General features: G+C 39.4%; 1 protein-coding gene across 1 annotated transcript in view; it reads left to right on the top strand.

Annotated features, from left to right (window-relative positions):
* MATCAP2 (microtubule associated tyrosine carboxypeptidase 2) overlaps positions 1 to 23,027 on the top strand; it is a 72,992-nt gene that overhangs the window by 40,306 nt on the left and 9,659 nt on the right. Inside the window, exons 4-6 of the mRNA XM_047096953.1 lie at positions 14,053 to 14,196; positions 15,034 to 15,166; positions 15,674 to 15,979. Coding sequence (XP_046952909.1) covers positions 14,053 to 14,196; positions 15,034 to 15,166; positions 15,674 to 15,979 — 583 coding nt within the window. The remainder of the gene's footprint in view (positions 1 to 14,052; positions 14,197 to 15,033; positions 15,167 to 15,673; positions 15,980 to 23,027) is intronic.

Below are 23,027 nucleotides of genomic sequence, written 5' to 3'. Positions count from 1 at the left end.
CAACTGATTTCTGGACATTGATTTTGTATCCTGCAACTTTGCTGAATTCATGTATCAGTTCTAGCAGACTTTTGGTGGAGTCTCTTGGGTTTTCCATGTATAATATCATGTCATCTGCAAAGAGTGAAGGCTTAACTTCATCTTTGCCAATTTTTATGCCTTTGATTTCATTTTGTTGTCTGATTGCTGATGCTAGAACTTCCAACACTATGTTAAACAACAGCGGTGAGAGTGGACATCCCTGTTGTGTTCCTGATCTCAGGGAGAAAGCTCTCAGTTTTTCCCCATTGAGGATGATACTAGCTATGGGCTTTTCATAAATGGCTTTTATGATGTTTAAGTATGTTCCTTCTATCCTGACTTTCTCGAGGGCTTTTATTAAGAATGGATGCTGAATTTTGTCAAATGCTTTTTCTGCATCGATTGACAGGATCATATGGTTCTTTTCTTTTATTAATGTGATATATCACGTTGATTGATTTGTGAATGTTGAACCAGCCCTGCAGCCCAGGAATGAATCCCACTTGATCATGGTGTATAATTCTTTTTATATGCTGTTGAATTCGATTGGCTAGTATCTTATTGAGAATTTTTGCATCCATATTCATCAGGGATATTGGCCTGTAGTTCTCTTTTTTTTACTGTGTCTCTGTCTGGTTTAGGAATCAAAGTAATGCTGGCTTCATAGAATGAGTCTGGAAGTTTTCCTTCCCTTTCTATTTTTTGGAATAGTTTGAGAAGGATAGGTATTTTCTCTGCTCTAAACGTCTGGTAGAATTCCCCAGGGAAGCCATCTGGTCCCCAATAAGCCATCTTATTTGTTGGGAGATTTTTGATAACTGATTCAATTTCTTCGCTGGTTATGGGTCTGTTCAAACTTTCTATTTCTTCCTGTTTGAGTTTTGGGAGTGTGTGGGTGTTTAGGAATTTGTCCATTTCTTCCAGGTTGTCCACAGTTTGTTGGCATATAATTTTTCATAGTATTCCCTGATAATTTCTTGTATTTCTGAGGGATTGGTTATAATAATTCCATTTGCATTCATGATTTTATCTATTTGGGTCATCTCCCTTTTCTTTTTGAGAAGCCTGGCTAGAGGTTTATCAATTTTGATTGTTTTCTCAAAAAAACAACTCTTTGTTTCATTGATCTGCTCTACAGTTTTTTTGGATTCTATATTGTTTACTTCTGCTCTGATCTTTATTATTTCTCTTCTTCTGCTGGGTTTGGGGTGTCTTTGCTGTTCTGCTTCTATTTCCTTTAGGTGTGCTGTTAGACTTTGTATTTGGGATTTTTCTTGTTTCTGGAGATAGGCCTGGATTGCTATGTATTTTCCTCTCAGGACTGCCTTCGCTGCATCCCAAAGCATTTGGATTGTTGTATTTTCATTTTCGTTTGTTTCCATATATTTTTTAATTTCTTCTCTAATTGCCTGGTTGACCCACTCATTCTTTAGTAGGGTGTTCTTTAACCTCCATGCTTTTGGAGGTTTTCCAGACTTTTTCCTGTGGTTGATTTCAAGCTTCATAGCATTGTGGTCTGAAAGTATGCATGGTATGATCTCAATTCTTGTATACTTATGAAAGGCTGTTTTGTGACCCATTATGTGATCTATCTTGGACAGTGTTCCATGTGCACTCAAGAAGAAAGTATATTCTGTTGCTTTGGGATGCAGAGTTCTAAATATATCTGTCAAGTCCATCTGATCCAATGTATCATTCAGGGCCCTTGTTTCTTTATTGATCCTGTGTCTAGATGATCTATCCATTGTTGTAAGTGGAGTATTAAATTCCTGCAATTACCACATTCTTATCAATAAGGTTGCTTATGTTTGTGAGTAATTGTTTAATATATTTGGGGGCTCCTGTATTCGGCGCATAGACATTTATAATTGTTAGCTCTTCCTGATGGATAGACCCTGTAATTATTATATAATACTCTTCTTCATCTCTTGTTACAGCCTTTAATTTAAAGTCTAGTTTGTCTGATATGACTACTCCAGCTTTCTTTTGACTTCCAGTAGTATGATACCCCTCGCTTTCAATCTGAAGGTGTCCTCAGGTCTAAAATGAGTCTCTTGTAGACAGCAAATAGATGGGTCTTGGTTTTTTTTTTTTTTATCCATTATGATACCCTGCGTCTTTTGGTTGGAGCATTTAGTCCATTTACATTCAGTGTTATTATAGAAAGATATGGGTTTAGAGTCGTTGTGATGTCTGTAGGTTTCATGCTTGTAGTGATGTCTCTGGTACTTTGTCTCACAGGATCCCCCTTAGGATCTCTGGTAGGGCTGGTTTAGTGGTGATGAATTCCTTCAGTTTTTGTCTGTTTGGGAAGACCTTTATCTCTCCTTCTATTCTAAATGAGAGACTTGCTGGATAAAGGATTCTCAGCTGCATATTTTTTCTATTCATCACACTGAAGATTTCCTGCCATTCCTTTCTGTCCTCCCAAGTTTCAGTAGATAGATCCATCACTAGTCTTATCGGTCTCCCTTTATATGTTAGAACATGTTTATCCTTAGCTGCTTTCAGAATTTTCTCTTTATCCTTGTATTTTGCCAGTTTCACTATGATATGTCATGCAGAAGATCAATTCAAGTTACGTCTGAAGGGAGTTCTCTGTGCCTGTTGGATTTCAATGTCTTTTTCCTTGCCCAGATCAGGGAAGTTCTCAGCTATGATTTCTTCAAGTACACCTTCAGCACCTTTCTCTCTCTCTTCCTCCTCTGGAATCCCAATTATGTGTATATTATTGCATTTCATAGCATCGCTTAGTTCTCTAATTCTCCCCTCATACTCCTGGATTTTTTTAATCTCTCTTTTTCTCAGCTTCCTCTTTTTCCATGATTTTATCTTCTAATTCATCTATTCTCTCCTCTGCCTCTTCAATCTGAGCTGTGGTCGCCTCCATTTTATTTTGCAGCTCATTTATAGCATTTTTTAGCTCCTCCTGACTGTTTCTTGGTCCCTTGATCTCTGTAGCAGTAGATTCTCTGCTGTCCTCTATACTTTTTTCAAGCCCAGTGATTAATTTTATGACTATTATTTTAAATTCATTTTCTGTTATATTGCTTAAATCGTTTTTGATCAGTTTGTTAGCTGTCACTACTTCCTGGAGTTTCTTTTGAGGAGAATTCTTCTGTTTCATCATTTTGGATAGTCCCTGGAGTGGCACGGAACTGCAGGGCTCTTCCTCTGTGCTGTCTGGAGTAACTTGCGTTGGTGGGTGGGGCCACTGTCAGACCCGTTGTCTGCCCCCAGCCAACCACTGGGACCACAGTCAGACTGGTGTGTACCTTATCTTCCCCTCTCCCAAGGGTAGGACTCACTGTGGAGTGGTGTGGCCTCTGTCTGGGCTACTTGCACACTGCCAGCTTGTGGTGCTGCTTCGATGGAATCTGGCGTATTAGCTGGGGTGGGTCCGCAAGGTGCACAGAGGCGGGAGACGCAGACTCAGCTTGCTTTGCCTTTGGTGGTCCACTTCCGGAGGGGCCCTGAAGCACCGGGAGGGAGGTAGAACTGTCAGAGGGATGGATCAGCAGAAGCACAGTGTTGGGTGTCTGCGCGGTACAAGCAAGTTCCCTGAAGGGAACTGGTTCCCTTTGGGATTTTGGCTGGGGGATGGGCGAGGGAGATGGCGCTGGCCAGTGCCTTTGTTCCCCGCCAAGCTGAGCTCTGTCCTCCAGGGCTCAACAACTCTTTCTCCCGTTGTCCTCTAGACCTCCTGCTCTCTGAGAGCAGAGCTGTTGGCTTTTAACATTCCAGATGTCAAGTCCCGCTGGCTGTCAGAACTCACGCAGTCTGGCCCCTCCGCTTTTGCAAGTCAGACTCGGGGGCTCTACCTTGCCGGCGGGCTGCCCCTCCACAGCCCCGGCTCCCTCCTGCCAGTCTGTGTAGCGTGCACCACCTCTCTGCCCTTCCTACCCTCTTTTGTGGGCCTCTTGTCTATGCTTGGCTCTGGAGAGTCCTTTCTGCTAGTCTTCTGGCGGTTTTCTGGGTTATTTAGGCAGGTGTGGGTGGAATCTAAGTGATCAACAGGATGTGGTGAGCCCAGAATCCTCCTATGCTGCCATCTTTCCATCAGAAAAAGTGTTTTTTTATTTTAAAACACTGACAGGTGTGAGGTGAAATCTCATTGGGGTATTGATTTGCCTTTCCCTAATGATGAGTGATGCTGAGTGTCTTCTCATGTGTCCTTTGGCTATCTGTTTGTCTTCTTTGGAGAAATGTCTGTTCATGTTTTCTGCCCATTTTTAATTGGATTATTTTGAGGATTTTTTGGTGTTCAGTTGTATAAGTTCTTTATGTATTTTGGATACTAACCCTTTATCGCATATGTCATTTACAAATATCTTCTATCATTCACTAGGTTGTTTTTGGTTTGTTGGTTTCCTTTTCTGTGCAGAAGAAGCTTTTTATTTTGATGTAGTCCCAATAGTTTATATTTGCTTTTGTTTCCCTTGCCTCAGAAGGAGACATATCTAGAAAAATGTTGCTGTGGCTAAGAGACATTACTTCCTGTGGTTTCTTCTACTATTTTTATAGTTTTAGGTCTCACAGTTAGGTTCTTAATGTGTTTTGAGTTTATTTTTGTTTATGGTGTAAGAAATTGGTCTAGTTTCATTCTTTTGCATGTAGCTGTCCAGTTTTCCCAGCACCATTTGTTGAAGAAACTGTCTTTTTCCTATTGCATATTTTTGCCCCATGTGTTAAAGATTAATTGACCATATAATTGTGGGTTTCTTTTTGGGTTTTCTCTTCTTTTCCATTCTATTTTTGTAGCAGTACCATACTGTTTGGGTTACTACAGCTTTGTAATGTAACTTGAAGACTGGAATTGTGATACCTCCAGTTTTGTTTTTCTTTTTCAAAATTGCATTTGCTATTTGGGGTCTTTGTGGTTCCATACAAATTTTAGGATGTTGGTTCTAGTTCTGTGAAAAATGCTGTTGGTATTTTGATAGGGAGGGATTACTTTAAATCTGTAGGTTGCTGGGGTGCCTGGGTGGCTCAGTTGGTTAAGCGTCTGACTTCAGCTCAGGTCATGATCTCACAGTTCGTGAGTTCGAGCCCCGTGTCGGGCTCTGTGCTGACAGCTCAGAGCGTGGAGCCTGCTTCGGATTCTGTGTCTCCCTCTCTCTGCCCCTCCCCTGCTTGCACTCTCTCTCTCAAAACTAAATAAACATAAAAAGGGGCGCCTGGGTGGCGCAGTCGGTTGAGCGTCCGACTTCAGCCAGGTCACGATCTCGCGGTCCGTGAGTTCGAGCCCCGCATCAGGCTCTGGGCTGATGGCTCAGAGCCTGGAGCCTGTTTCCGATTCTGTGTCTCTCTCTCTCTCTGCCCCTCCCCCGTTCATGCTCTGTCTCTCTCTGTCCCAAAAAAATAAACGTTGAAAAAAAATAAAAAAATAAATAAATAAACATAAAAAAAAAATTTAAATCTGTAGGTTGCTTTGGGTAGTATGGACATTTTAACAATATTCGTTCTTCCCATCCATGAGCATGGACTGTCTTTCCATTTGTGTCATCTTCAATTTTTTTCAGTGTTTTATAGTTTTCAGAGTACAGGTCTTGCAACTCCTTGGTTATGTTTATTCCTAGGTATTTTATTATTCTTGGTATAATTATAAATAGGATTTCTTTTCTTAATTTCTTTTTCTGCTATTTCATCATTAGTGTATAGAAATGCAACAGCTTTCTGTACATTGATTTTGTATCCTGCAACCTTACTGAATTCATTTATCAGTTCTAATAGTTGTTGGATAGAGTTTTTAGGGTTTTCTGTATATAATATGGCATCTGTAAATAGTGAAAGTTTTACTTCTTCCTTACCAATTTGGGTGCCTTTTATTTCTTTTTCTTGTCTGATTGCTGTGGCTAAGACTTTAAGTACTATGTTAAATAAAAGTGGTAAGAGTGGACATCCTTGTCTTGTTCTTGACCTTAGGGGAAAAGCTCTCATTTTTTTCCCTATTGAGAATAATGTTAGCTGTGGACTTTTTTTTTTTTATATAAATAAAAAAAATTTTTTTTTTTTAGAAAGAGAACAAATAGGTGAGAGGGACCGAGGGGGAGAGAGAGAATCTCAAGCAGGCTTCATGCTTAGCACGGAGCCTGGCACAGGACTTGATCCCATGACCTTGGGAGCATGACCTGAGCTGAAATCAAGTTGGACACTAACCAGCTGAGCCACCCAGGTGCCCTTGTGGGTTTTCCTTTATTATGTTGAGGTATATTCCCCCTAGACCTACTTTGTCCCCAGTTTTTACCATAAATTGTTGTTGTTCTTGTCAGATGCTTTCTCTGTATCTATTGAGATGATCCTATAGTTTTATCCTTTCTCTGGTTGATGTGATATATCACTTTGATTGATTTGCAAATAATGAATCACCCTTGCATCCCAGGAGTAAATCCCAGTTTTAACAAGGTGCATGTATCTCCCACAGGAGGCCCTGCAAAGCTCACAGTCGGCAGATGGTGTTGGCAAGGTTTGCGCTGGTCTTCTGGAGGGGACTTGCAGCACAGGGACTGAGGCTGGCCTGGCTGGAGGGGGCAGGGTAGGTTGTAAGCAAGTTAGGTAGGGAGTGTGCTGATACCTGCAGGGTAGCATGTGTTTATGCTGGGGGTAGGAGAGGGAAATGGCCCTGCCAGCTCCTTTGTTCTTGGAGGAGCCTCCCAGTTTAATCTGCCCCACTGGAACAGGCTCTGCAATTAGTAAATAACTCTCCCTCCCTTATGCCCCAGGCATTTTTCAAACTGCTGCTTCCGTATATCTCTCTGGGCTGTTTATTGTACTGTCCCCTTAAGGGTGGGGACTCAGTTTTCATTTGCCTTCTGGGCTCTCTCAGAGCTGAGCCAGCTGATAATGGTAAATTCTAGGCTTTAAGTCCCACTGGTTGTAAAAACTAGTGAAATTCGTATTCTCTGGTTTTCTGAGTTAAATGATGTGGGGATTTGCCTTCCCCTTGTGGGCTCCCCAGTGAGAGGATCTGTTTCTCTCCCCGCTCTGCGTCCACAGGTTCCCTCCTGCAGATGGCCTGTTTAGCTCCCTACCACACTTCCACCCTTCCTACCCTCTTCATTGTGGCCTCTTCTCTACCTTTAGTTGTGGAGTTTATTTTGCCAGTCTTCCCATTTTCTGGGTTATTTACACTGATGTGAGTGTTGCCTAGTTGTATCCATGTGGCGAGGTGAGTTTAGGGTCCTCTTATTTTGCTGTCTTCCTGACTATACAATTCTGGGGTTTTTGTTATTTTTATTTATTTATTTTGAGAGAGAGAGTTTAGAAAGAGCAGGGGAGAGCAGAGAGCGAGAAAGGGAGAGAGAATCCCAGACAGGCTCCATGCTGTCAGCGCAGAGCCCAACGCGGGGCTCATCTCACAAACTGTGAGATCGTGACCTGAGCCAAAATGAAGAGTCAGACACTCAACCAACTGAGCCACCTAGGCACCCCACTTCTTGTTTTCCTAGAAAAGAATAAGAGTGATTCAGGGTCATGAGATGGTAGTGCTGTAGCATTATGAAGAATGTTTTGTTTTATTTTTATTTTTATGTTTTATTTTATGTAACATTATAAATAACATCTAGATCATGGGAGAGATAGGATCATTTCCTTCATGCTGAACAATTGTTCGTTTGTATTTACTTCCTTTTTGCTCTAGGTTTGAGCTCTCTGAAAATCTATTTGTTTTTATGTCTGTAAGATATACAAAGCTTCAGAACATCCTCTTATAAAGAGAAGGATTCAGAAATAGTTGATATGAGCAGAGATATCAATATTGATTCTCTATTCTCTATTACTCTGGTATTGATTCATAATTTAGCAAAAAAATAATGGTTTTTGGTCCAATTTTAAAAGGCAAAACTGTTTGGTGGCATATTTCAGCCCATTTTTAGGAAGAAATATCCTACCTGATATTGTTCTTATAGAACTCAAGAGGAGATTCTGTTATATCATTTTCTAACACGGTGATGGAAGAGTTGGCATAGTTGTAAGATGGACACAAAAGCAAGAAACAAGGTCACATTCCTCCAGACTAGGGAACTAAGACCTGGGCAATAGGGTTGTCTATATATTAAGATGATTTGGTTCCAAACTTTTAAAACTGATCAGTAAAACTATGTAATATCTGATTGCTTACTGTTTGTGTTTGCTATTCTTATGGTTGAAAGGCAGCAGAGAATACATTTGATATTTATAGGTAAGTCAGGGCTAGATCTTCACATGGCTGAGGCAAGTGGCTGCTTCCTCCATGAGGAGGCCTCAAGTGTGCAAGCCATACCAACTCTACCAGCAGTCTGCTCTGCCTAAAAATCTATAGAAAAATATTTGAATTGTTAAGATTGTTCCCCCATGTGTTCTTTTTTTTAAACACAAATACTCCAGAGAAAGGATATCAATGACTAACTGGCAAGTGGGAGAAAGTAGGTGGTAAATAGAAAGACTTGGAGTTTACAAAGTAGATGGCACTTAAACATTATATTTTTCCAGTCATAAAAGAAATATACGTTCAGTATAGAAAGTTGGAAAAGTATAGAGAAGAGAATAAAATCCCATTATTCTGTCGCTAACAGATAATCACTATTGACATTTAGTGTGTTTTCCTTGTCCCATCCCTAATGTTTATAATTGAGGTTAGTATATTTTTTGTTTACATACCTGTATTTTCTCATGTCATTAAAAACTGTCAACCTTTTTTGTCAGCATTATTGTCACTGACTGCATGTATTTCATAAAATGGGTATACAATCAGTTAAGTCTTTTGTTTTTTCCTACTGTGTTTTAAAATTTCAGAGTTTTGTTAGTAGTCCACTCTAGGCGGCTTCTTGCAGTGGCCGTGCTGTAGTGGAGGTGCCGGCTAGGATAGGCCTGTGTCAGACTTCTCCTCGAGGAAGGAGGGCTGCAGCTGAACCAGCTATCTCAGAATTGTTTTTTCCTTTCTCCCATCCCGCAGTATGCTGAAGGGAAAGAGAGGCCCAGAAAACCGGGGAGGAATGAGAAAGAATCAAATCACTATTATACCTTTCTTTCCCAGTGAAGGTTCTTTAGGCCTCAGGCCTGGCCTGTCCTCAGGGAGGGGAAAGCGCTTTAAATTCTATGTGATTGACCTTTTAAAGTTGATTAAGTTGACTTCAAGTGGACTTTCCTTGATATTTGAAAATTATTGGAAAGCCAATGAAACTGGTTGAGATATTTGGACATAGGAAGATGATATCCTGGATGGCAAATTGAAAGTGATGATTGGAGAGGCACCTGAATGGTTCATTTGGTTAAGCATCTCGCTCTTGACTTCCGCTCAGGTCATGATTCACAGTTCATGAGTTTGAGCCCCACATTGGACTCTGGCTGACAGCACGCAAAGCCTTCTTGGGATTCTCTCTCTCTCTCTGCCCCCCACCCCCCGCTCGTGTGCTGTTTTTCTCTCTCTCAAAATACATAAATAAACTTTAAAAAATTAAAAAAAAATAAAGTGATGATTGGAGAAAAATAATTAAGCGTCTTCTTGTTTTAATTCCCCACCAAATAATACTGGGAAATGTCTTCTGATTCATTTAAATGATGACACTAATGGAGAAGAGAGATTTGACATGAAATTTATTGCCTTTTAGAAGTAGTTTGCCATGTGGATGAGGTATGTGAAAGCTTGATTCTCCAAGTGGTATAGATATGGATTCTCTGAACTCAAGGGAGAGCAGATAAACTTCTCCTTTCTTTTCTCTTAAAAAAAAAAAATGGGTTGTGGGGGAGAATGGGGAGATGTAGGTCAAAGGGTACAAACTTTCAGTTATAAGCTGAATAAGTCCTGGGGATCTAATGTACAGCATGATGATTATAGTTAATAATACTGTATTGTAGGTGGCTCGGTTGAGTGTCTGACTCTTGATTTCAGCTCAGGTCATGATCTCATGGTTCATGGGTTCAAGCCTCGTGTTCGGCTCTGTGCTGACAGTGCAGAACCTGCTTGAGATTCTCTCTCTCTCTCTCTCTCTCTCTCCCTCCCTCCCTCCCTCCCTCCCCCCTCCCCCCCCCCACCTTCCCCTCTCCTACTCTGTCTCTCCCTTTCTCAAAATAAACTTAAAAAAATTAAGATAAAATTACTGTATTGTATACTTGAAATATACTAAGATCTTAGATGTTTTCGCCACACAGAAAGTGGTAACTACGTGAGGTGATAGCTGTGTCAATCTACTTGATTGTAGTAATCATTTCACAGTGTGTACATATACTAAATCATTACATTGTACACCTTTAGAAAAACACATCACATGGTACAACCTAAATATGCCCCATTTTTATTATTTTATTTTTTAAGTTTATTATTTATTTTGAGAGAGGGAGCACATGTGCCCATACACTGAGTGGGGGAGGAGCAGAGAGAGAGAGAGAGGAAGAGAGAGAATCCCAAGAAGGTTCCACAATGTCAGCACAGAGCACGACTCAGGGCTCGATCTCACGAACCGTGAGATCATGACCTGAGCTGAGATCAGGAGTCAGACGCTTAACTGACTGAGCCACCCAGGTGCCCCCACAATTTTTATTTGTATTTGTTAGTCATAACTCAGTAAAACTGAAGAAAAGTGACTTTTTCCTCTTGATCATAACACTAACAAATGCATATTGTAAAGAATTTTAAAACTTCTGAAAAGTACAGATAATAAACTTCAGTGCAATCTGTCACTCCACCCCAAACAGGAGCAGCAGCCTTTGGGTATATTCTTGCAGGCTTCCTTGTGCCTTTTTACATTGTTTATTGCCTTTTCCTTTTTCCAAAGCTGAGATCATACTCCTAAAATTTTTGTGGCCTGCAGTTAAGAGATTACATAAAGCAGTAGAAATTGTAATATAAAAATATTCACTGATGAAGTGACCACTCAACATTTCTGCTCTCTCTTTTAATGTTTGAACTTATTCACCCATTTAACCACTGTTTCTGTCTCTGTGCCTGGGCGTTATTATAATGCAGGTGGATTGGGAAGTTATTTCTTGAGGTTAGTGAAGGATACTGGAGATCTTTGTGATCACTGACAAATCTATCTAGGTCGGACCAGTTGAAAAACTGTTGAAGAAAGAAATCAGTAGAGATAACAATAGGATAGGCACTTTAAAGAATGATTGGACATGACATCATATTAACACAAGCTCCCATGTAGTTTGCCACCATTATGATGCTATGTAAATCAGGATGAAATGAAGGATGTTATGTGCTATTGTATATCATTCTGATGGAAAAATCACTCCCCCTCCCCCCCCAGCCCCCACTATTTTTATTCATTCATTGATGAATCAAAAAATTAGTACATAGGCATACATAAAGATTGCCTAAATGTTATTAAGCTGCCAAGGTATGTTTTCTTTCTTATATTTATAGGGTACGTTTTTAGTATAAACTTCCTATCAAATTTTCGTTTCCTATTAGGAATATGGATGAATATGAACACTTAATAGCCTTCTAGTACCATTCATTGGCAATAACAGGGAACACCTGTATTTAAGTTTTTCTTAATTCTCTAAATTCTTTTATATCTGCTGTAATAAACATAGTAGTACCCCTTATCTGTGGTTTCACCTTCTGCAGTTTCAGTTGCCTGAGATCAACCTCTCTCTGGAAGCAGATGATCCTCTTTCTGACATATCGTCAGAAGGTCAGTGGTAGCCTCATGCTGCTGCCTGTGTCATTCGCCCCCCCTCCATCTTATCACACAGTCATTTTATCATCTCACATCACAAGAAGAAGAGTGGGTTATGGTACCATAAGATATTTTGAGAGAGAGGCCACATTCACTTATCTTTTATTACAGTGTATTGTTATAATTGTTCTATTTAATAGTTATTGTTAAACTCTTAATGTGCCCAATTTATAAATTAAACCTTATCATAGGTGGGTATATATAGGAAAAAAATAGTGTACATAGGCTTTTGTACTCTGCATTTTCAGTCATCCACTGGGGTCTTAGAATGTATCCCCTGCAGATGAGCGGGGACTACCATAGTAACCAGATAACGACAGTTTTTCTAGTGAGTAAGCATATGCTAGAAAAGCTAATTTTATCCAAAATTAAGTACATACTTTAAAAACATACAACTACAAGTTATATTAAAAAAATTCTTTAACCTTTTTTAGGTCTAAGTGTCAGTCCAATATAGAAGGCACCACATCTGTCTCCTGGAATTAAGGCCAAATTTCTTACCTTCTTCTCACCGTGTTTGATATATTGATGACTTGGGATCATTAGACTAGGGTATGCAAAAAATATTTGCTAATCTGCTGAAATGGGTTTTTAATTATGTGCTTTTATTCTTTTAATTATCAGAGTTGTCATATAAAAAATGTAGCCTCTTTATGCTATATTTCCATTCTCTGAGATGCTGCTTTTTACCGTGCACGAGTCATCTGATGATCTTGTTAAAGTGCATGTTCTGATTCACTAGGCATGGTGGGGGGCAAAATTCTGCATTTGAAACCAGCTCACAGCCTTTCGACCACAGTTTGAATTGCAAGGCTTTCAAGAACAGTTTTGGGAACAGAAGCCAGGCAAAGCCTATCGAAGCCATTTCTTGTTACACTAACTTTAAGTCACATGCCTAGTTTATTAGTAATACATATTTTTTCAGTGGAGATATATATGTTGTATTATAACTTGTAGTGTGTTCATTTTCTGTAGTTTTTGTGTTGAGCATATTATGTACAGCGGTGGCATTTACAAAGAATGAATGTACCGATCATGATGACGATGATGATGTAATAATAATTGACAGGTATTGACTACTTATTTGTACTTTACAAAGATTGACTAAATTTTCTCAACAAAACCATGAAGTAGGCATTATTATTATTACCCCATTTAAAAATGAGGAGGCTTACTGACAAGTTTAGTGACTTGCCCATGGCCACAAAGCCAGAAGGTGGATAGAACCAGGGCAGCAATGCAAGTAGTCTGACTCTAGTGCTTATAGTTTCAATCTCTTTACTAGTCTGACAATAAAAAACTAGACTTCATAGCATGAATTTTCTAGCTTCTCTCTCAGTTCCTATAAGATATATTTGCATTTTCTAGCTTCTTTCCCAAAAGGCCTTTTGAAGATTCTTTTTCTTCCGTATGTTTTCCTTTCTTGTGGCTTTTTCAAGATACTAAGGATCTCTGATTCATTACTAGGGGTTTTTTTTAAGTCTTCCTTTCTGTATATCTGTGTTTAGAAAAGATCTCAATTTTCATATTCTTTTGATGTGAAAATTAATGAAGAATGAAAAGTAGGTAGTACCCTTCCCTGAATGAAAGATGAAAATGTTTTTAGTAATGTTGAGACTGTTTTCTGTGAAAGACTAGCCCAGGAAAGCTTCAAATTTTATAAGATTGTCACAGAAGAATTGTGGATTATTTTTTTGTGTTCTTGAAAATTGGGGCTATGGGGCCCCTGGGTGGTGCAGTCGGTTAAGCATCCGACTTCAGCCAGGTCACGATCTCGCGGTCCGTGAGTTCAAGCCCCGCGTCAGGCTCTGGGCTGATGGCTTAGAGCCTGGAGCCTGTTTCTGATTCTGTGTCTCCCTCTCTCTCTGCCCCTCCCCCGTTCATGCTCTGTCTCTCTCTGTCCCAAAAATAAATAAACGTTGAAAAAAAAAAAAAGAAAATTGGGGCTATTATTTTTTTTATCCAAATGGCAGTTATAATTTAGTAATTAATCTGGAGACATACCTTCCACTCTGAGTTCTCTTGCCAAACCACCAAATGGTCTTAGAGAAGCCAAGGAGCCCTCTGCCTTATCTCCTCAGCCTGTCAGGTGGTGACACTGTATGCAGTACCTTTGTCCTTTAGCATGTGAAGGAGAAACAAACACAGAAAGAGGATTTCTAAGTACTGAGGTGTTTGTAAAAATTTGTGACAGTGAGTGAACAGTGTTTAGGATTAGATGTGGTACCTCAGTTGCAGTTTCATTTGGAAATCAATAAACACAGAACAGGTCATGATCAATAAGAATATAACTGGCTTATTACTCATCTCAAAATAATTCAAGGTTATTTATTTGCATTATCTGTGGGTTTTTTTTTTTTTACAGTCCATCAATATTATGGAACTGACTTTACAGAAATACGGAAGTTATGAAAAATTTGAGCAGGCCACCGGTGGCAGCCTGCTATCTAAAACTCGAATCTGGAGTCACGTTAGGAAGTACATGATGAAAGAAGGCTGCATGGGTGAGGTATGAATTGGGATGACACGAGATGCTGACTGCTGGCATTTTAACTCCCGGTGCCACATGGTTTTCTCTGCAGGTTTTGTTCTCCTATCCCCATTCTGCTCATTAAATTAGTCACCCAAAAGTCTCACTAAATGCTAAATTTATGTCGCATTGAATTATTTTGCTCACTATGTGTTTTTCTTTACTTACTACCACTTCTGTATACTTTATGGAATTGTTGGAATTGTTTTTTTTTTTTCAACGTTTATTTATTTTTGGGACAGAGAGAGACAGAGCATGAACGGGGGAGGGGCAGAGAGAGAGGGAGACACAGAATCAGAAACAGGCTCCAGGCTCTGAGCCATCAGCCCAGAGCCTGACGCGGGGCTTGAACTCACGGACCGTGAGATCGTGACCTGGCTGAAGTCGGACACTTAACCGACTGCGCCACCCAGGCGCCCCTGTTGGAATTGTTTTATGAAAATTCTTAAGAGATTTGCCTCAGTGGCTCCTCTTGTTAGTAGCCAGTTCAAAATAAGCTTTGGCCCAACAGCGAACAGGACTCTGGCTTGTATACCTTCCTTTGCATCATTGTAGCCAGGGGGGACTGTATTTGAGAGCGCGGCCCTCTACTTTCCTTCATTCCAGGAAAGGTTCTTGAGTTCCCCCGGCTCAAAGGTGGAAGCGTCAGAAGTGATTGGCCCTGCATTTCATCGTCTAGGTTTCTGGGAGATTTGAATTGGTATAAGCAAAATAAAAACATCTTGATTTATGGGTCTGTGGTTTCCTGTGAAAGCTGCTTCTCCCCAGCCTTTACGTTTTGTTTCATATATTTATATTTTTCCTCTTGCTCCTTAGATTGTGGTACATCTCACTGAAGATCTGCTTTCCCGAGCTTCGATGACAGTGGTAAATGGATGTCCAACGCTGACCATCAATGTTTCCACTGCACGTGAGCACTGGCTGGAGGGAATGCTGAGGCATGAAATAGGTAGGGTAGCCCTTCTCCATTTGTTCATTTGTAATATCAGAAATCAGCATCAGAGAAACATTCTTTTATAATGGGGTTTTCTCTTAGCAGTATTTAGCAAAAAGTAATGAAATTTTTAGGTTTCACTTGAGCCAAGATAGTAATGTCTTACTTCAAATTAGATTTTTTCAGGCACTGTGTAGCTGTATTAAGCATGGATAGTCATTTAACTCCTCTGAATTTTAGTCCTCCCACCTGAAACTTGAAGAAATTGAACTAAGTGCTCTCTCATATTTTTTTCAAATATCAAAGTCTGTGATTCTTCCCTTTACCTCTCCTAATGACACATGTAGTCCTTCTGAAGGCAGAGTACCTCCTGCAAAAGGCTTTAGGGTAAGGTCATTTTCCACTTTGTTTTGTAGGTACACATCAGTTTAATTTTAGAACTGTTGGTAGAATCTTTTTTTGGCTAAGAGTTAAAATGAGAATGTCATTTCTTGGTTTTTGTGTGCCTTTTCTTGTCCACAGGCACACATTATTTTCGAGGTATTAACAACCTTCAGCAGCCATGGAACAGTTGGACTGGTCGTAAAAAACATGAGCTAAAGCCAAACAATCCCACAGAGGAAGGACTGGCAAGTATTCACAGTGTCCTTTTTAGAAAAGACCCCTTTTTATGGAGGGCTGCCCTCCTCTACTACACTGTTTATCGAGCCAGCCAAATGTCTTTTTGTGAACTCTTCAAAGATATTGGAAAGTTTGTCAAAGACCCCAATACAAGATGGGATTATTGTGTACGAGCGAAGAGGGGATGGACTGATACTTCTCAACCAGGTGGGTGTCCCTTGACTATAGGTTTCCTGACTTGTGGTTAGTTGTCTGTTGATTTTGGTTACATCCTTCTCCACCAACCATAGAATTCACTTACTTACGAAAAAGTAAACCTGTTACTTGAGGTCAGTGCTGGTTTTCCCAAATCACGTTTCGTTAGCATTATTTTCTCAAATCTCATTTTGAAAAATTTCAAGCCTACAGAAATATGGCAGTGATAGAATTCACACCCATATTACCCTTCCTGTAGATACATGAATAGTTAACATTTTGCCAGTTCTGCCTTCACGCGCTGATTGTAAAAACAGGTTTACTGAGATATAATTCACTTGGCATACAGTTTGCCCATTAAAAGGTACAGTTCAGTAGTTTTTAGAATATTCGTAGTGTTGTGCAGCTGTCACCACTGTCTAATTCCAGAACGTTTTCATCACCCCAAAAATAAACCTGTACCCATTGTCATTTCCCATTCCTTCTCCCCCATGCCCCCAGCTCCAAGTAACCATTACTCTACTTTCATAGGTTTGCCTGTTTTGAACATTTCATACAGATGGAATCATATAATATATAACCCTTTGTGTCTGGGTTCTTTCACTTAGCATAATGTTTTTAAGATTCATCCGTATGGTAGCATGTATCAGTATTCAGTCCTTTTTATTGCTGAATAACAATATATATGTATATGAAATTTTATTTTTCTATTCACCATTAATGGACATTTGAGTTGTTTCCACACTTTTTGGCTGTTACAAATAATGTTGCTATGAACATTTGGGTACAAGTTTATATTTTTAATTCTCATGGATTATATATATATTTTTGAGTGGAATTGTTGGGTCATATGGTAACTCTCTGTTTAACCTTTTGAGGAACTGCCAGAATGTTCTTCAAAGTGAGTGCTCCATTTTACATTCCCACCAGCAGTATATGGGGGTTCTTATTTTTTTCTTTCTTTTTTTTTTTTGATTTCAGGAATATAATTTAGTGACTCATCACTTATGTATAACACCCAGTGTTCATCCCAACAAGTGTCCTCCTTAATGCCCCTCACACCTTTAGCCCATCACCCCCACCCAACACCCTTCAAGCAGCCCTCAGTTTGTTCTTTGTATTTAAGTCTCTTATGGTTTGTCTTCCTGTTTGTATATTATTTTTGCTTCCCTTCTCTTATGTTCATCTATTTTGTATCTTAAATTCTGCATATGGGTGAAGCCACATGCTCTTTGTCTTTCTCTGATTTCACTTAGCATAATATACTGTAGTTCTACCCACATTGTTGCAAATGGCAAGATTTCATTCTTTTTGATCACCAAGTAATATTCTGTTGTATATGTGTGTATGTGTGTGTATATATATACATATATGTGTATATATGTGTTACACATGTGTATATATAATACATATATGTACCACACACACACACACACCACATCTTCTTTTCCATTCATCAGTCGATGGACATTTAGGGTCTTTCCATACTTGGGCTATTGTTGATAGTGCTGCTATAAACATTGGGGTGCACGTGTCCCTTCAAAACAGCACTTCTGTATCCTTTGGATAAATCCTTGGTCATAGGATAGTTCCATTTTTAACTTTTTGAGGAACCTCCATGCTGTTTTCCAAAGTGGCTGCACCAGTTTGCATTTCCACCAGCATTGCAATAGGGTTCCTCTTTCTCCACATCCTTGCCAACATCTCTTGTTGCCTGAGTTGTTAATTTAAGCCATTTTGACACATGTGAAGTGGTATCTCATTGTGGTTTTCATTTGCCTTGCCTCCAGAGACATGTCAAGTAAGAAGTTGCTGCAGCTAAGGTCAAAGAGGTTGTTGCCTGCTTTCTCCTCTAGGACTTTAATGGCTTCCTGTCTTACATTTAGGTCTTTCGTCCCTTTAGTTTATTTTTATGTATGGTGTAAGAAAGTGGTCCAGGTTCATTCTTCATGTCACTGTCCAGTTTTCCCAACACCATTTGCTGAAGAGACTTTTTTTTCCATTGGATATTCTTTCCTGCTTTGTCAAAGATGTTGGCCATATGTTTGTAGGTCCATTTCTAGGTTCTTCGTTCTGTTCCATTGATCTATAGGTCTGTTTTTGTGACAGTACCATACTTTCCTGATGATTACAGCTTTGTAATACATCTTGAAGTCCAAAATTGTGATGCCTCCATCTTTGGTTTTCTTTTTTAGGATTGCTTTGGATATTCATGGTCTTTTCTGGTTCCATACAAATTTTAGGATTGTTTGTTCCAGCTCTGTGAAGTATGCTGGTGTTATTTTGATAGGGAGTGCATTGAATATGTAGGTTGCTTTGGGTACTTTCGACATTTGAACAATATTTGTTCTTCCAATCCATGAGCCTGGAATATTTTTCCATTTTTTTGTGTTTTTCAATTTCTTTCCTAAGCTTTCTGTAGTTTTCAGTGTATAGATTTTTCACTGCTTTAGTTAGGTTTAATCCTAGGTATTTTATGGTGTTTGGTTCAATTGTAAATGGGATAGATTCCTTGATTTCTCTTTCTGCTGCTTTGCTATTGGTGCATAGAAATGCAGCCGATTTCTGAGCATAGATTTTATATCCTTCAACTTCGCCGAATTCATGGATCAGTTCTAGCAGTTTTTTGGCAGAGCCTTTTGGGTTTTCTAAGGAGAGTATCATGTCATCTTCAGAGTAAAAGTTTGACTTCCTCCTTGCCAATTTGGATGCCTTTTATTTCTTTGTGCTGATTGCTGAGGCTAAGGCTTCCAACACTATGTTGAATAACAGTGGTGAGAGTGGACATCCCTGTCTTGTTCCTGACCTTAGAGGGAAAGCTGTCAGGTTTTCCCCATTGAGGATGTTGTTATCAGTGGGTCTTTCATATATGGCTTTCATGATCTTGAGATATGATCCTTCTATCCCTGCTTTCTTGAGGGTTTTTATCAAGAATCGATGCTGTATTTTGTCAAGTGCTTTTTCTGCATCTACTGAGAGGATCATATGGTTCTTATCCTTTCTTTTATTTACATGGTGTATCACGTTAATTGGTTTGTGGATATTGAACCAGCCCTGCATCCCAGGAATAAGCCCCACCTGATCGTGGTGAATAATTCTTTCAATGTATTATTGGATCTGGTTTTCCCGTATCTTGTTGACAATTTTTACATCCATGTTCATCAGGGTCTGTAGTTCTCCTTTTTAGTGGGTCTTTGTCTGGTTTTGGAATCAAGGTAATGCTAGCTTCATAGAATGAGTTTGGAAGTTTTCTATCCATTTCTATTTTTTGGAACAGCTTCAAAAGAATAGGTGTTAACTCTTCTTTATTTTATTTTTTAATTTTTTTAATGTTTTATTTATTATTGAGAGACAGAAACAGAGCATGAGCATGGGAGGGGCAGAGAGAAGAGGCAGCAGGCTCTGTGGTTTTCATTTGCCTGGAGCAGTCTCCAGTCTCTGAGCTGTCAGCACAGAGCCCAACGCGGGGCTCAAACCCACAAATCACAAGATCATGACCTGAGCTGAAGTTGGACGCTTAACTGACTGAGCCACCCAGGCCCCCCAACTCTTTAAATGTTTGGTAGAATTCCCCTGGAAAGCCATCTGCCCCTGGACTCCTGTTTTTTGGGAGATTTTTGATTACTAATTCAATGTCTTTATTGGTTATGGGTCTGTTCAAATTTTCTATTTCTTCTTGTATCAGTTTTGGTAGTTTATATGTTTCTAGGAATTTGTCCATTTCTTCCAGATTGCCCATATTGTTGGCATATAATTGATTATATTCTCTTATCATTGTTTGTATTTCTGCAGTTTTGGTTGTGCTCTCTCTTTCATTTGTTTGGGTCCTTTGCTTTTTCTTTTGATCACTCTGGCTAAGGGGTTTATCAATTTTGTTAATTCTTTCAAAGAACCTTTCACTGCTCTGTCCAACTGTTTGTTTTTTTTTTTAATTTTGATATCATTGATTTATGCTCTAATGTTTTATTATTTCCCTTCTTCTGCTGGTTTTGGGCTTTATTTGCTGTTATTTTTCCAGCTCTTTTAGGTGTAAGGTTAGATTGTGTATTTGAGACCTTTGTTCCTTTTATGACCGCCTTTGCTGCATCCCAGAGGTTTTGGGCTATTGTGTTTTCATTTTCATTGGCTTCCATGTACTTTTTAATTTCCTTTTTAGTTTCTTGGTTAGGTGTGCCTGGTTGGCTCAATTGGTAAAATTTTCGATTCTTGATTTCGGCTCAGGTCATGGTCTCACAGTTTATGAGTTCAAGCCCCATGTTCGGCTCTATGCTGGCAGCATGGAGCCTGCTAGAGATCCTCTCTCTCTCTCTCTCTCTTTCTTTCTCTCTCTCTCTCTCTCTCTCTCTCTCTCTCTCTCTCTCTCTGCCTCTCCCCTGTGCACTCAAAAGAAACTTCAAAAAAATTTCTTGGTTAACCCATTCATTCTTTAGCAGGATATTTGTTAATCTCCAAGTATTCATTTTCTTTCCAAGTTTTTTCTTGTGGTTGATTTCAAGTTTCATAGTGTTGTGGTTTGAAAATATGCAAGGTATGATCCTGATTTTTTTTTACTTGTTGAGGGCTGATTTGTGTCGCAGTATGTGATCTGTTCCAGAGAATGTTCCATGTGTACTCGAGAAGAATGTGTATGCTTTACAATGAAATGTTCTGAATGTATCTGTTAAGTCCATTTGGTCCAGTGTGTCATTCAAAGCCATTGTCTCCTTGTTCATTTTCTGCTTAGATGATCTGTCCATTGTTGTAAGTGGGGTGTTGAAGTCCCCTACTATTATGGTATTATTATCAATGAGTTTCTTTATGTTTGTGTTTAATTGATTTATATATTTGATTTTTCCCATGTAGGGGGCCTAAATATTTACAACATTTACAATATTTTACAATCTTCTTGGTGGATAAACCCCTTAATTATGTTATGTTGCCATTCTTCACCTCTTGTTAAAATCTTTATTTTAAAATCTCGTTTGTGGGATATAAGTATGACTACTCTAGTTTCTTTGATGACCATTGGCATGATAGATGGTTCTCCATCTCCTTACTTTCAATTGCAGGTGTTTTTAGGTCTAAAAATGGGACTCTTGTAAGCAGCATATAGATGAGTCTTGTTTTCTTATCAATTCTGATACCCTGTGTCTTTTGATTGTAGCATTTAGTCCATTGACATTTAGAGTGAATACTGAAAGATATGAATTGTGTTACCTGTAGAGTTGGAGTTTCTGGTGATGTGCTCTGGCTCTTTCTAGTCTTTGTTGCTTTTGGTCTTTTTTGTTTTGTTTTCATCTTTTCCCCAAAGAGTCCCACTTAAAATTTCTTGCAGAACTGGTTTAGTGGTCAGGAACTCTTTTAGTTTTTGCCTGGAAAACTCTTTATCTCTCCTTCTGTTTTGAGTGACAGTCTTGCTGGATAAAGAATTTTTGGCTGCATATTTTTCCAATTCAGCACGTTGACTATATCCTGCCATTCCTTTCTGGCCTGCCAAGTTTCTGTGGATAGGTCTGCAGCAAACCTAATCTATCTTCCCTTATAGGTTAAGGACTTTTTTCTTCTTTGCTCTTTCAGAATTCTTTCCTTGTCTGTGTATTTTGTGAATTTGACTATTATATGCCTTGGTGATGGTCAGTTTTTGTTGAATCTAATGGGAGTTCTCTGTGCTTCTTAGATTTTGATGTCTGTGTCCTTCCCCAGATAAGTTTTCAGCTATAACTTGCTCACATAACCCTTCTGCCTCTCTTTCTCTCTGTTCTCTTCTGGGACTTGTATGATTCAGTTGTTATTCCTCTATAATAAGTCACTGAGTTTTCTAAGTCTTGTATTGTGCTCTTTTGCCTTTGTTTCCGTCTTTTTTTCTGCTTCATTCTCCATATTTTTTTCTATATCACTGATTTTGCTGCTCTGCTTCATCTGTCCTTGCCATCATGGCATCCATTCGAGATTACACCTTGGTTATAGCATTTTTAATTTGTCCTGACTAGATTTTACATCTTTTATCTCCACAGAAAGGGATTCTGTGCTTTTTTTCAACATATTCTTATTATCATGGTTCTAAATTCTAGTTCATCCTGCTTCCTTCTGTGTTGTTTAAGCCCCTGGCTGTCATTTCTTCCTGTTCTTTCTTTTGGGATGAATTCCTTCATTTTTCATTTTGGAGGAAGAAAAAATTAATAAAATAAATTTAAATTAAAATATTTTTTAAAAATTAAAAAAAATAAATGAAGCTAGATCCTAGGTGTGTTTTGGTCTGCTTGTTGAAAGAAGCTTTATGGAATAGAGAAAAAAGGGGAAGAAAAGGGGGAAAAGAAAAAATTTTTAAAAATTGACATAACAAAATCGAATAGAACAAAAAAATCTAAAAAATTAAAAATAAACTTTTCTGTATCCATGGAAAAGAAAGGAAACAAAATTTAAACAGATAAATGAACCAGCAAACAGAATGAAACCCAAATGAAGTTGCATCCAGTTTCCCATAGAACTCAAACTGTGAAGTGCTCTGTAGTTGGTACACTAAGCAGGTGGGGTGACTTGTGCTGGTCGTCTAGGGGATGTGTTTAGAAGGCGCTGTTGGGCAGGGCTTGGTGTTAACGGCTCTGTTCTCCACTAGGTGGCACTGCTTAGCTTACTGGGTGGATCAGTGTGGTGTGCATGCACATGTGCAGGAGAGTTGGAAATGGCTTCATCCAGCTCCCTAATCTCTGGCACAGGAACTTTGCATTCTCACTGACCTGTGATCGAGCACGGGTCTCAGGACTCCTTCCCCTCCCCGCCTCTACCCTGCTCGTGTCCAGGCTGTCTACCCATCAGGTGGCACCCCCCTCCAGAGTTTTATCTCCGATGGGGTTGTGTTTCAAAATCCCACACTTCAGAGACCCCTGTGGCTTGGACCCATTCCAACTCTTCAGGGGAGAGTCTCACTGAGCAATGGCGAACGGCCAGCTTGCCCCAGAAAATGTTCATGCCATCACGCAGCAGCAGAGGTTCAGAGATTGTGGCAAATCACAACACACAGCGAGCACCAGGTTTCACCACACTCCAGTGTCTTTGTCCCAATACCAGCAAACGTGGCTGC

Source organism: Lynx rufus, unplaced genomic scaffold (assembly GCF_022079265.1).
Source record: "Lynx rufus isolate CCGP_SWC_20201006 ecotype Redwood Valley unplaced genomic scaffold, mLynRuf1.p SCAF_4, whole genome shotgun sequence".
In the NCBI taxonomy this organism is placed as follows: domain Eukaryota; kingdom Metazoa; phylum Chordata; class Mammalia; order Carnivora; family Felidae; genus Lynx; species Lynx rufus.
This window is presented reverse-complemented; position numbering and strand designations above follow the sequence as displayed.